Raw genomic sequence first — 13,205 nt, forward strand, 5'->3', positions numbered from 1 at the left:
CAAAAACAAAAGGAAAAAGAAAAAACTAAAATAGAAATCAGGATAGCAAAAGGATTAAAAATGAATAGCAATTGCTTCAACTGTATGTTTTCTCATTAAGTGATAACATCTGTAATGGCAGTAAAGTCATAACATCAGGACACACATAACCAGAGATGGGTTGAGGCTATATACATGTAAATCCAATCACCAATATAGGAATTTCATCCAAAAGATTTCTCCCACTAATTGTTCCACAAATATAACAAAGAAGAGCACCCCGGAGAGACAAGTGTTCAACCACTTCTAATCTGGGACCTTTTCCTTCAATCAACTACATTATGACCCTGATCCATAAATATTCATGGTCATCCCATGATAAAAAAATGTATTTAGTCTAACTTCAAAGATGGTCATAGGCTGAAACACTTGTTTCAGTGTGAAGTCTCTTATAACAATCATGATATTGACTTGATTGGCCATAACCCAGTCTAATAAAGCCATACCTAATAGTGCCACTCCCTAGGAGATTATTTGGTATAACTACATTCAAACTACCAGAGTGGTTTATCTGAGTCTTAAGGTAGATAGATTCCCAATTATCTGAGGCACTGCCATATTGGTTTCCATAGTGGCTACACAGCTTTGCTCTCCCAGTTCAAAGCTACACAGCTTTGTTTTCCTTACTCAACATCCTTGCCAGGATGAGTTGTCCCTTGTGTTATTGAACCCCGCTATTCTGACAGGTGTAAGGTGAATTCAAAAAGCTCTTTTGATGTACATTTTATTGATGGCTAAGTATATTGATCATTTAGTTAAGAACAGGTTGTTGAACTTAGACAAAGACTAACTAATAAAGCAATGTCCACATCAGTCATTTGAAATCCAGGCAGGCTGTCCACCCATGGATCTCCTCCACTCTTTGAGTACACCCTCCAAACATTGTTCCCATCCCACCTACCTTTTTGTCCTTGTGTCCTAGCCTCAAAATAGGTGGGGATGTTCTGTTTGAACAAGACACAGCAGCTGTGAGAAGTCCATGTAGGCCACTTGCACACTGACATGTCCACTCCCAAAGTCCCTCACACCACACAGTCCCCAATCCACCCCCTCTCTTCATGTTTTCTCAGCCACCAGCTTCCACAAAGACTTCCTGGCAGAACAGAGACCACATCTGTCAATTTCTAGTTCCAAACATGGATATGAAGGACCTCTGTTGAACCATAGGCCACAAGAACCAGAAGAACAGACAGCAAATAGAAACCAAAGAATAAAACACACTTTCAAAATAGAGAAAATGAGAAATAGGAACCGAGACTCATAATCACCACAACCCAGATACGTAGATGACGGTTTAATAACACAAACAACAGCCATGGCAGTATGTCCCCACCTGAGCCCAGCCATCCTACTACAACAAGCCCTCAATATTCTAATACAGCTGCAACACAAGTAATACTGTGTGAGAGGTGTCTCTTACTCTTTTCCTTGCTCTTGAGACCCTATTTCTCCTATTGGGTTACTTCTTCAAGCCTTGAGGTGAGAGCTTATGCCTAGTCTTACTTAACTTCACATGTTGTAGTGTAGTGCCTGGACTGTGAAAAGGTTCAGGAGTCAGGCAAGGGACTGGAGATTGATAAACACACAGAGACATGGGTCACTCTTAAACAAGAATGCTGATTTTACTGTGTTCCAGGGCAGCTTATATAGGGTTCTCCTTAATAAATGGCCATGCCAAAGCTTCTGGGATTTTTAGCTGCAAACCCACCAGAAACCACTCCCGTGCCATCAGGAACTCATGAAGGTCTCATGCTCACAGCAACTGCATGCTCACAGGAAAACCAGCTGTTCACTCCAGCAGGCAAAGCGTCATAGAAAATTCAAGGTCTGAGGGTCTGCAGTCCGAAACAATATGTCATGTTTGGTTGATATCCCTGGAGATCTTCTCTTTAAAGAAGGACAATGGAGGAGAAGATATGAAGGAGAGGGGATCAGGGGACAGGAATGAAAGAAGCGAAAGTAGAGAAAATTGAAAAAGAAAGAGGAATGTGAACGCTGTGGGGAAGATTGGACCAAAGCAAGATTAAAACTCAGCAGGATGAAAACAAAATCCTTCAATTGTATCTCAGACTCAAGGGGCTTCATTCTAAAACAACTCAGATAGCTCCATCTCTGTAACTGTTCATTCTCGTCACTCATTTGCTAGTTCCACTCTTTGTATGCAGCTGTCCATGGCAAATGCCTCCTAGCTTGGCTATGTCACTATCCCGTGTTCTCAAAAGAACACAAACTTCTTCTTCAGAGCTTCAGGCAATAAACTCTCAAAGGCTCCTCACTAGGTTTCTGACCCTGCCAAATGCAGGTAGATACAATAGTGCTGAGCTGAACCCACAGAGGGAGAATCCACGATCTTTATGTTTGACATCTTTCTCGTTCCTAGAATCAGCACATAAGGGATCATGACAAGTTTGGCTTCTAAGTTGGACTGGAACCCACCAAAGTTGCATGGATCAGATATACAGTAGGTTTTGCATGAAGTTGATTCCTGGACCTAGGAATCCCTTTGCTTGCTCCATCCATCAATACAAGAAGGTTTAGCTAGATGGGATCTTACCATTAGAGCACCTTGCTAGGCTTCCTCTCTATAGCAAGGGATTTTCTTTAATGGTGACAATCTACTTGAAAGTTTCTACCACCTGAAACTATCCAGAGCTTTCTCATTACCAAAAAGACTTTTTCATTTCTTTCTGTTCCACTTGTTTAATTTTCTATTGTAGACCTGAATCAGCCATCTGTAAAACCTACCCAACTGAATCAATACTTTTAAGAAATCAGCCTCTGCTTTTTAATTTCAGCTTACTCAATTTTCAGGTAATAGAGAAAGTACGAATTGTTTGGGACAAAAGTATAATCCAATGACCTCTAGCTTAATTTTTCATGGAGTCTACTTCCCACTGAACTCCTATGAAGTCCACCTTCACTGTCTGCATTCCTCTCAACGCTCCCATCTTTTCAGTCCCATAAGAATGACTGGTGAAGCTCTCTGTGTTCGTTTCTAGGGATTTTGCCATCTCAATCCTAATATCTTCAGCAATCTTCCAAAAGTCATCAATTTCAACACCTTTGTAGTAACAATATCACTCTGTCGTACCACGTTTTCTTATAACTTCCTTGTTATTTGCTGTGACTTAATTGTAATCAAAAGCATCACCATATTTACTTGACTGATACTGACAGATCACAAACCCATCATCATGGAATCTTAGGATAGAAATTCAAGATAGCAATTGAAGTAAAAAAAATTATGGGGAAAGATTTATTAGTTTTCTCTCATTTGGTCACTGTCTCAAACTCAGCTAGCCCTCTTATCCAGTCAAGCTCCATTTACTTATGAGTATTGCCAGACTCAAGGGAAGAGTCTTCCTACATCAGTCATCAATCAACACAATTTCTCACAGACATAGTAACTAGTGATTCTGAATGGGCATGCCCTCAACTGATGTTTCCTCAGAAGACTCTAGGCTACATCATGTTGACAGGTGAATCTAATTCTAAAAGACCATAATATATGAGAAACCTGTAAAAATCAAAACCAGTAAATTCACCATATCAATCACTTAAGGAGCAGAAAAACATCATAAAGATAGCAACAATTGGAATACACAGATCTCCACATAAATAAGGCAAACCTCTAAATTCAGGAAAAGGAAACTAAAACTGTCTTGCCACAGACAGAACCCAAACCAACAAAACCTCAAGGAAATCAGAATAATATACTAAATTTTCTGAATACAAAAATTAATTTATGCTGGAGGGAATATGGAGTATGGAGAACACTCCTCCACTGCCTGTGGGCATGCAAACTTGCACAACGTTGGAAATCAGTATTTTAGTTTCTCAGAAAGCTGTGAATCATCCTACTTCAAGAACCAGCAATAACACGTTTTGCCATATACCAAAGGATGTCAATCATACCACAAGGGCATTTGCTCAGCTATGTTCATACCGGCATTATTTGTAATAGCCAGAATGTGGAAACAAACTAGACGCCCCTCAACCAAAGAAGGGATAAAAGAAAATGTGGTACATTTTACACAAGGGAGTACTACTCAGTGGTAAAAAAAAAAATGACATCTTCCAATGGAGGATGGAACTAGAAAATTCCATCCTGTTTGAGGGAACTCAGACTCAAAATCAAGAAAACAGTATTACTCAAAAGTAGATACTACTTATAAAGCAAAGGATAACCAGTCTATAGGCCACAACCACAGAGAAGCTAGGTAACAAGGAGAACCTAACAGAAACAAATATGGATCCACCTGAAAAGGGGAAATAGACAAGATCTCCTGAGTAAATAGGGACAATCGTCCTGTTAGGCAAGGTCATACAGTTTACAGAGATCTTGTATATTGGTTGAAGTAGTAAAACTACAGCAATTGGGCTTCATGATAAAGTCAGTTCTTTTTTCAGATTTTTTCATTGTTTTTGTCTTTGGACCACCAAAAAGGGCCACTCATGCCATTTATCAATCATCTAATACTGATTACAAAATTCCATATTACTAATTTTTATTGGAAGCCTTGAGTACTGCCCAAGTACCCCCTTAGGTTTCAGAACTGGATATTTATGGCAAGCAAGGATCTCAGGGTAAAACATTTAACTCAGTTATTTTACCTTTGCATCTTCTTTATTATTTATGCTAGAGGAAAACTGAAGTGAAGAGGGCATGGAGGAAAGGAAGAATAAGGAGAAGAAGGAGAGTAAAGGGAACTAGTAGAAGTAGGGGAGGCGAAGAAGAGTAAGAGTAGGGGCAGATCTCTATGAGAATTCTAGTTTTTACAGACATTGCCAAAAAATCCATAGGCAAGGACAATAATAGGCATATCAAATTCACAAAAGTGGCAGGAAGAACCTAACACAGCAGTACTACAGGACAGGTGACCCGACCTAGAAAGCCAGCATCCAAAGGGAAGTATCTGACATTCCTAGCCCTTAGATAAAGATATTAAACATCCCAGAATCCTTGATTCACCCAGAGTCCTCATCTAATCTCTGCTGTGATACACACCTCTGGGAACACCCAGGATTAGCACAGGTAGGGCATAGTGCATTCCTGCTCAGTGCCTGTCTTCTATAGAAATTTTTATGTGGTTTGTTAGCAAATACTTTTGTGGGGTTGACTCTATGTAAATTTGAGTTCTAGAACAAAGAGTGAATGCCATTGCTCCAAGGCTTCATCTTATGGGGAAATGGAGCAAGGTCACTCCACTGATCAAGCAGAGGTTGCTGCTGTGGTGTTGTGGGAATGAAGCCAATTTAAAAGGGAAGAATAGTGGCTTAACATGGTTTTTACAGATATGATGGTGACATTTCCAAAAGACAAGTGTTCCCACAGCTCTGCAAAATAGGTTGTTCCATGTGGATGAGTACATATACACTTCCCGTGTATCTGCCTATTGGTCTGTGCATTGACTGTATACTCTTCTGGGTTCCAATAAATTTTAACTGTTATGAAAGCAGCAATTCTCTTATATTTTCTCATGCCCTCCCCTTTCTGCACTTTGCCTTCAACAGCTTCAGAGTAGGTAAATGAACTCAATTCTTTCACATGTCTGTCTTTAATTGAGAGTCCCCAGGAAAAGCCAGATGGATTAGAGGTCACTCATTAATTGGTCTATTTTTCCTTCTCAATGACCAGTCAAAGCACAGCCTGGAGGAGTTACAAGAGTGTTTCCCTAGCACTGGGCAACAGAGGCAGAATTAGCTGTGGTCAAAGCAATTCTCAGGTACATAATGTGGGGGAAAGCCTGCCTAGAAAACATGTTGATATAAAGATAAATCAGTAAATCAATAACATTCAGGAGACACAGGAATACAATACTTTAAAAAAGTAGGGAAGAGAACAGAACAGACAATAGAACAATAATGCATTTAAAGAAATGAAATTTGAAAGAGAATACAAATAAAGAGATTTTTAAAAAGATGAGAATAATGTATTTTAAAAATCGGTAAGATAAACCTCAAGTATACTGACTTTGAAAAGGATTAGGCCATTCCCTTTTAAGATGGCATGCCTCTGATAAAAGACAGAATGATATTGCTCACAGGCTCATGTTTGCTGCTGAGATCTGAAACCTGACATACAGAGTTACACTCAATGGCCTGTTTCTCATTCCTTGGAGCTGTATTAACAGGGTCAAGCAGGATTGAACATATCTGCACAGGACAGTTACCTAATTTGAAATTCAATATTCACTGGCTCAAGCTAACCTTCTTATTATAAACTCACAAATCAGGACTGTATTCATTCACATGACATGAACTAGTACATCCTGGATTATTAAAATATATTACTGAGCTGGGCAGTGATGGCACACCCCTTTAATCCCAGCACTCAGGAGGCAGTGGCAGGTGGATCTTTGTTAGTTCAAGGGCAAGCTGGTCTACAAGAGCTAGTTCTAGGAAAGGCTCCAAAGCTACAGAGAAATTCTGCATCAAAACCAAAAAAAATTACTGAAACCACCTGTGTTAGTTATGAATTTTATGGATGTGAAGAGATACAATGAGCACCATAACCCTTATAAAAAACATTTCATCAGGGTGGCTCATTTAGACTTCCAGAAGTTCAGTTCATTGTCATTACGGTGGGGAGAATATGTTGCGCAGGATAATTTTGCTGCTGGTTAAATCTTGATATGCAGGGCACAGGAAAGTTGACTGAAATGCTTGGCAGTATCCAGAACATAGGAATTCTCAAAGCCCATCCCCAGTGCCACACTTCGTCCAACAAGATACAGATTCCAAGAAATCCACACCTTATAATAGCACCAATCCCTATAAGATTATACAAGCCAATAACATTGAAACTACCACATTGCCACAATCAGGTTCTTTCTCAGATTGCTGACTCCAGCAGCTGATTTTCTCCCATTTCCCTGCAGTGCACTCAGTAAACTATTCTTTCCACTCTGGTCTGAAGGCAGAAACCATGTTCCACATCAGATACTTCTCCTGTGAGTGTAACGAATAGTTGACTTCATGACTCAAATGGGTAATTTTAAAAGTCTGAGGCCAAACAGTCATTTAAGAATTTTGAATCAAAGCCAGCAGTGGTGGCACATGCCTTTAATCCCAGCACTTGGGAGGCAGAGGCAGGCAGATTTCTGGTAGTTCAAGGCCAGCCTGGTCTACAGGAGTTAGTTCCAGAACAGGCTCCAAAGCCACAAAGAAATCCTGTCTCAAAAAAGAGTGCAACACAACAAAAACAGCGGCTATCTCAAGAATATTATGGACTATGCCCAAAGTGGCCTTGGGCCATGGATCACTGTGGTGGGAAGAGTTGGGTTCTCAGGATCTGAAGAACCTCTCCAGAAAGGCACTGGTTCCAGATCCTTACCATCTCTCCCAAACATATTCCTGGTTTCAATGAAAGAGTTCTATTTTATTCTCCATAACTCAGGACCTTAGGCAAAACCCCAAGGCCTAGACACTCACTAGGCTGTTCCTGGCTCTGCCAAGAGCATCCCTGGTTTTGAGAGGAGCTAAGTTCCTTCTCCATGAGTTGGACCCTAAATGGAAAGACACCATTGATATGGCCAGCTCTCAACACACCAGCATTTTCCTTTTCAAATGACTGTCACTTCTCTCAGCACATACATCTGACAGAACTATAATTTTCTCTAAAAAGAACTGGACCTTTAAGTCACACCATACCCTCATGTTCATTATGATCCCATAATGACCTTGAGCAGCACGTTAGAGGTTTCTTCATTGATTTGGGACAGGAGTAGTGGCTGTTTATAAATCAGTGGTGTCTCTGTCATGGTCTAGAGCCAAATGTTTAAACAATCCTCATAAACAATTTTGTATCCTAGCATCTTAATCACTAACAGGCCTAGTTAGCACACTACTTTGCTATCTTCGATTATTTAGAGGCAGGCTTCCTCAGCTAAACATCTTCTAAGCACTGGTGATGCCTTTATATCATGGTGGGAACGAATGCAAGAATGCCATTTACAAACTCCACAAAATTAACTCCAAAGGGATCTTACTCCTAAATGTTAAATCAAGGGCAGAGCTTCTGAAAGATAATAGAAAAACTAGGCATCTCCAAGTTTGGGATCCTGCCTTCCGTACGTATGTTGATGTGGACCACAAAGATGTTTCTACACACAACACCCTGCTGGAAATGTTATTCACAGATGCAGCCCACAAAGGGAAGTTATTCAGAGGCCAAGACCTAATTCTGGGGAGTTTCAAGGACCACATGGGACCTCAGAGAACACTGATGGTAACAGCAGGTTCCGACATTCGCTTGGGGAGGGCGTGCCACACTGTCTCCCATGGCTCATCATCCTCTCCTCCTCATCTTGGGACAGCAACCCCTCACTCACCATGTCGTGGCTTCCAGGCTCACCCATGTTCTCCTCAGAGCTCGCTACACTAGCACTCCCAGCACAGAATACAATCCACCGGCGCCTGCTCAGCTTTAAAATCAATCCAGCAGCAGGACGCCAGGAAGTGCCCTGCCTGACTTCTGACTGACAGGTCCGCCTGCAGGTCTTGATTGGCTAGTGAGGCTTGAGTGACAAGAGCACCTCCCGGAGCTTTTTAGTGTGCTTAAAGACACAGCACGGGATTCCTTGGCTCTGGCTTTCACCCCAGACCCAGACTTTTACAGATCTGCAGACATATGAATTTCAATATCACTCATGCCTCTATCAAGTAGATGACACAGCTATCTTCCTGCAATCCACAACCACACAGCCTTCATCCTCCTGACATGACGTGGCTAGCTAGCACAGCCCATTACACAATTTGGAGTAGAATGATTCCTCTGTTCAAAAATGGAAGTGTGCACAGAATACTAATGAGTACAGATTTTAGGAAACCAAAGATGATGTTTGTTCTTTGGCTTCAGGCTGACACCAGGAGTCACAGGCACTTCTGACAGCCGTGAGAGCAACACAAGCACCAAATGACAACTAAGTTGACATCTTTTTCTCCTGCCAGAAGATTGTGTGATAGCTACAGACTATGTCCCATTACAGACTATGACCAGCTGACAAATTTAGCTCAGGTTCTCAGGTGTCCACCATTACAGAGGCTTTGAGACTGCCACATTCTTAAGCTTAAGTGGGTACAGTCATACTGAATTTTAATATATTTGGTTTATTATTTTATCTTTTGTAATCACAAAATTAGAAGAATTCTGAATCTCTCCTCTGTTAAAAGCCATAGATTTATCTATTATAGGCTTTTTGTCTCATGGGTCAATTATCCTATAGGTATTTCCATTGGCTGACTCTGGGTGCTGACTGTGGGAGGTATAGCCCTTTAAATTTTCCTGTCTGCCTTTCCTGGCTCCCTGGCACAGCATGGGTCAGACTCAGCTGGCCACAGCATGTATGCTTGGACTACCCCAATCTCAGCAGTAACCTAGGCCAATTCTAGGGCAAACACCATACCCCTTCATTCTTTTCACCCAGGCAGAAGTGGGAGAAGCTGTGGCTTGGTGACCACAGCACTGCTGGTTGCAGGGGTGAAGGCAAAACTTATTTTGGTCTCTCCAAGTCTTGGAGCTGTCTGAGATGGCAGTGGATACACCGCCAGTGCTGTGGGAGGACTATAATATTTAAAAACTCTAAAAATTTCTGCCTTTGTCTCTGCTTCTTTTCAGCTCCTCTGACTATCAAAATCCATCTTAGCAACTGTACAGATAATTGAGTATTATTTCCTTGTGCCATGTTTACAAATATTTGCATTTTTACTCCCACTTTTATGCCCAGCTTTACTCTTTCCTTTTTATATCTACTACTAATTTCTGAGCACTCTTACTTACCTCTCCACCTGTGGGGCAATTTTCTTGTGGCATCCCTCACATGCTCCCTTGTACACCTGACCACACTTCTGTGTGTTTTGGGGTTCACTGGTCAGACCTACATTTAGGTGCCATTTGTTGGCTGACTGTGGCATATTGTGCTGCCATTTGTACACAATGACACCTTGCTTTCTGAAAGGTTTTAGAGCTGCTTTACACACGGCATTAGGATTCTCAAATGCTAGCTCTTTAACTATCGATTGCCCTGCTTCTGTATCTCCGATCAACCTATTAGATGTCTGTGTCAGTCTGGAGACAAAGTCTTGAAATAATTTATCTGGTCTCTGTCTTATACTAGACAACTCCTCGGCCTGTTCTTTAGAAGACGAAAGTCTATACCAGGCCTTCTTGGCAGCTGCATTAACTTGGACATATACTGTCATATCAAAGTCTAATTGCTGATCTCTCCCTGTATAAAGTCCCTTGTTCCTCCACACTCTATGTCTGATTTTTTTTTCTTTTTTGGTTTTTTGAGACAAGGTTTCTCTGTAGCTTTTGAGCTTGTCCTGGAACTAACTTTTGTAGACCAGGCTGGCCTCAAACTCACAGAGATCTGTTTGCCTCTGCTTCCCGAATGCTGGGATTAAAGGCGGGCACCACCACCGCCCAGCTTTTGCCTGAAATTGTAAGTGAACCAACTCAATTAAAATGTTTACATGGTAATGGTGTCACTTCCCAGCAATAACGGCCTAACTAAAACAGAGGTTGTTCCCAGGGACTGTGGTATTGCTGTGATAGGCCTGACCAAACTTTTGTTTGAAATAATATGGACTTTGAGAACTTGGGTTAGGAAAAGTATAGTGGGCGTACTAGTAAGAGCCTAAGAGAAATGGCTTTGAAAATGGTATGAAATAGTAGGAGATAGCTTATGGGGTTTCAGAGAATTTTCATATGATTCCTAGAAATCATTGTTGTGATAGATAGTGAAGGAAGAGGCTGCATTTTGCAAATGAATCTCCCTAAGGTGAAAATGACGAGTTTTTGATTAATTTCATTGACAGAAGTAATCTCAAAGGATGTTAGTCTCGATTCTGTCATGTGGATATCAGTGGTAACTCTAATGGAGATATATAATGAAAGGAGCAAGGTGAACAAGAGAATATTTGAGAAGAAAGGGGGCATGCGAAAGTGGAATGTAGCTAACTCCTCTGTTCAAGGAGATAAACCAATTAAGAAAAGGAACAAAGGGAGAGAAGGTCTGAGGGGATGGTGGCACACACCTTTAATCCTAGGACTCAGAACACAGAGGCACTCACACCCCTATCTCTGTGAGTTCAAGGCCAACCTGGTTTACTGGAGAGAAAGTTTCAGGATAACTAAGCTAGGCAGTGAAAAATAGAAAACTGGCGAAGATGTAATTAAACAAGGGGCCATGTTCCAGCCCCAGTAAGCAACAGATCCTGACAGCTTTGGCCATGTAGTTCTGGACTCAGAGCAAAGGACAGAAGAAAGGAGTTTTGATCCTCTAGTTTTGTTTCGCTGTGGCTGAAGAATCAGCTGTGATGAACAAGATATCAGAAGTACTTAAGCGAAATTCTGCATTGCTGGGTATATGACACTCAGTGGCTATAGCTAAGATATAAGAAATGGTTAATCCACATTAATTAATTAATTAACTAATTAATTAATTAATGCTTAAGCAACCAGCATCACTAATATGAAAGTGTCTGGGAAGTGCTGAAATAGAGCACAGAGAAGCTGTCCTCTGGAGGTAACCAAGGTTGTAAATCATGCTGCCAGGTGGACTTAGTAATGTGTGTCACCCAGATGGTACTGATTTTGAAGGCATGGAGGGGTTTGAGGCTTGGCACTATGAGAGGCCAGGAAAGGCCATCACTGAAGGTGCAGACTTATTGGCAGTTGAATGCCCAGGCCTATAAGGGTCATGCCAAGAAATTGAGGCTGGGCTCCCTGAGGAGAGCCTATAAGAGACTATTAGTGAAAGTGCCACCCTGTTGCAAGAGAAGCTCCCAGTGTTTGAAGATAACAGTCCTGTGAGATGACCCCCAAGAACAGAAGTGGCAGTAGAAGTAAGCCAGTCTAGACGACCAGCTGTGTGTACTGCAGAGGGAAGAGTCAGAGAATTGAAGCAAGCCCTGTGGAGGAGTCCAGAAGATTCTGAGTAGATCTTAGCTATTGGACAGTGGAATTTTGTAATTCCCCAAGACATTAGAGATGCCAGGGTTGTAGGTAACCTGCCAAGGAGAGCTGCTAATGGTGAATGGAACCAGACAAAGAGAAAGAAGCTGAATGAAATTGGAGACCTGGAGAGCCATTTGACAAAGAGATAGGAACCATTACAATGAACTTTTTTTTTCTTTTTTGTTACTTGTATTTGGTTTTACCCTAGTTCTCTGGGCCATCCAACTTCTGGTCCTGCCCATCTAGGTGCTTATACTGGCCACTTGGGCCTTAAGTTAAGCCAGTCATTTGACACTATACCAATTTTGAGCCACCTTTTCCTTTGAATATCTTCCATATAGAATAAGTGTGTGGTGAATATTTTATGATTGCCTTGGTTTCCTAGTTTCAGCACTGGGCACTGTATGTGATTAAAGAAGATGGTCACTTCAGACTCTATATTTGTCGTTACTGCCAGTCCTCACCAGAGTCACCCTCGTGGTTGCAAGATGTTTCTACTGCACTAGGTTTTCATATCACCCACAACAAAAAAAAAGATTTTTAAAATATTTACAGGGCTTGAAATATGGACAAGCGGTTATGTCAGCTTTATTGGCAGAAAAGAGGGTCAGGTTTTTGAGAACCTCCTGTAGTTCCTGCTACAGAAACACACAAGGATCTAACCTTCTTGGGATCAAGCATGAACATTCACATACCACAAAAAGACACAAGGACTTCACATAATTAAAATTAAATTAAATTTTTACCAAAAAAATTTTCAGTCATGAATGTTTTTCTCTAATAGGTAGTCATTCCTGTAACCCAGGTGTTGAGGCATTAAACGCTCACAGAGTTTTTCTTCAACAAGAATGGGATCATGGAAAAAAAATCAAGCATGTATACTTGAAGTTATGGAAATTAATCATTCTCAAATGTTGGCATCATTTAGGAAGATTTAAGAAATACCGTCCTCCTGGAAGAAATATGTCATGGGGGTTGTGTCTGAGAGGGTACATCCACACACCATTTCATGTTCCTATCCCTGGTTCATGCTGTAGGCTGAGGATGTGAGTTCTTAGCTTCCCAAAGGAGCTGCCAAGTGTGACATTGTTGCCATAACACTTTCAAGTTGATTGTGTAACCATCCTGAAGTCAGAGTCAAATTAAACTCTTTTATATATTGACTTAGACATTATGTTTTTATAACAGACACAGAAGAGGCACT

General features: G+C 41.1%; 1 protein-coding gene across 1 annotated transcript in view; it reads right to left on the reverse strand.

Moving 5' to 3' along the window:
* LOC130871005 (zinc finger protein 431-like) overlaps nucleotides 1-8,404 on the reverse strand; it is a 230,268-nt gene extending 221,864 nt beyond the window's left edge. Inside the window, exon 1 of the mRNA XM_057764059.1 lies at nucleotides 8,373-8,404. Within this exon, the coding sequence (XP_057620042.1) occupies nucleotides 8,373-8,399 (27 nt within the window). The 5' untranslated portion in view covers nucleotides 8,400-8,404. The remainder of the gene's footprint in view (nucleotides 1-8,372) is intronic.
* Nucleotides 8,405-13,205: the final 4,801 nt, after the last annotated feature.

The sequence above is a fragment of the Chionomys nivalis genome, chromosome 3, assembly GCF_950005125.1.
Source record: "Chionomys nivalis chromosome 3, mChiNiv1.1, whole genome shotgun sequence".
Taxonomy (NCBI): domain Eukaryota; kingdom Metazoa; phylum Chordata; class Mammalia; order Rodentia; family Cricetidae; genus Chionomys; species Chionomys nivalis.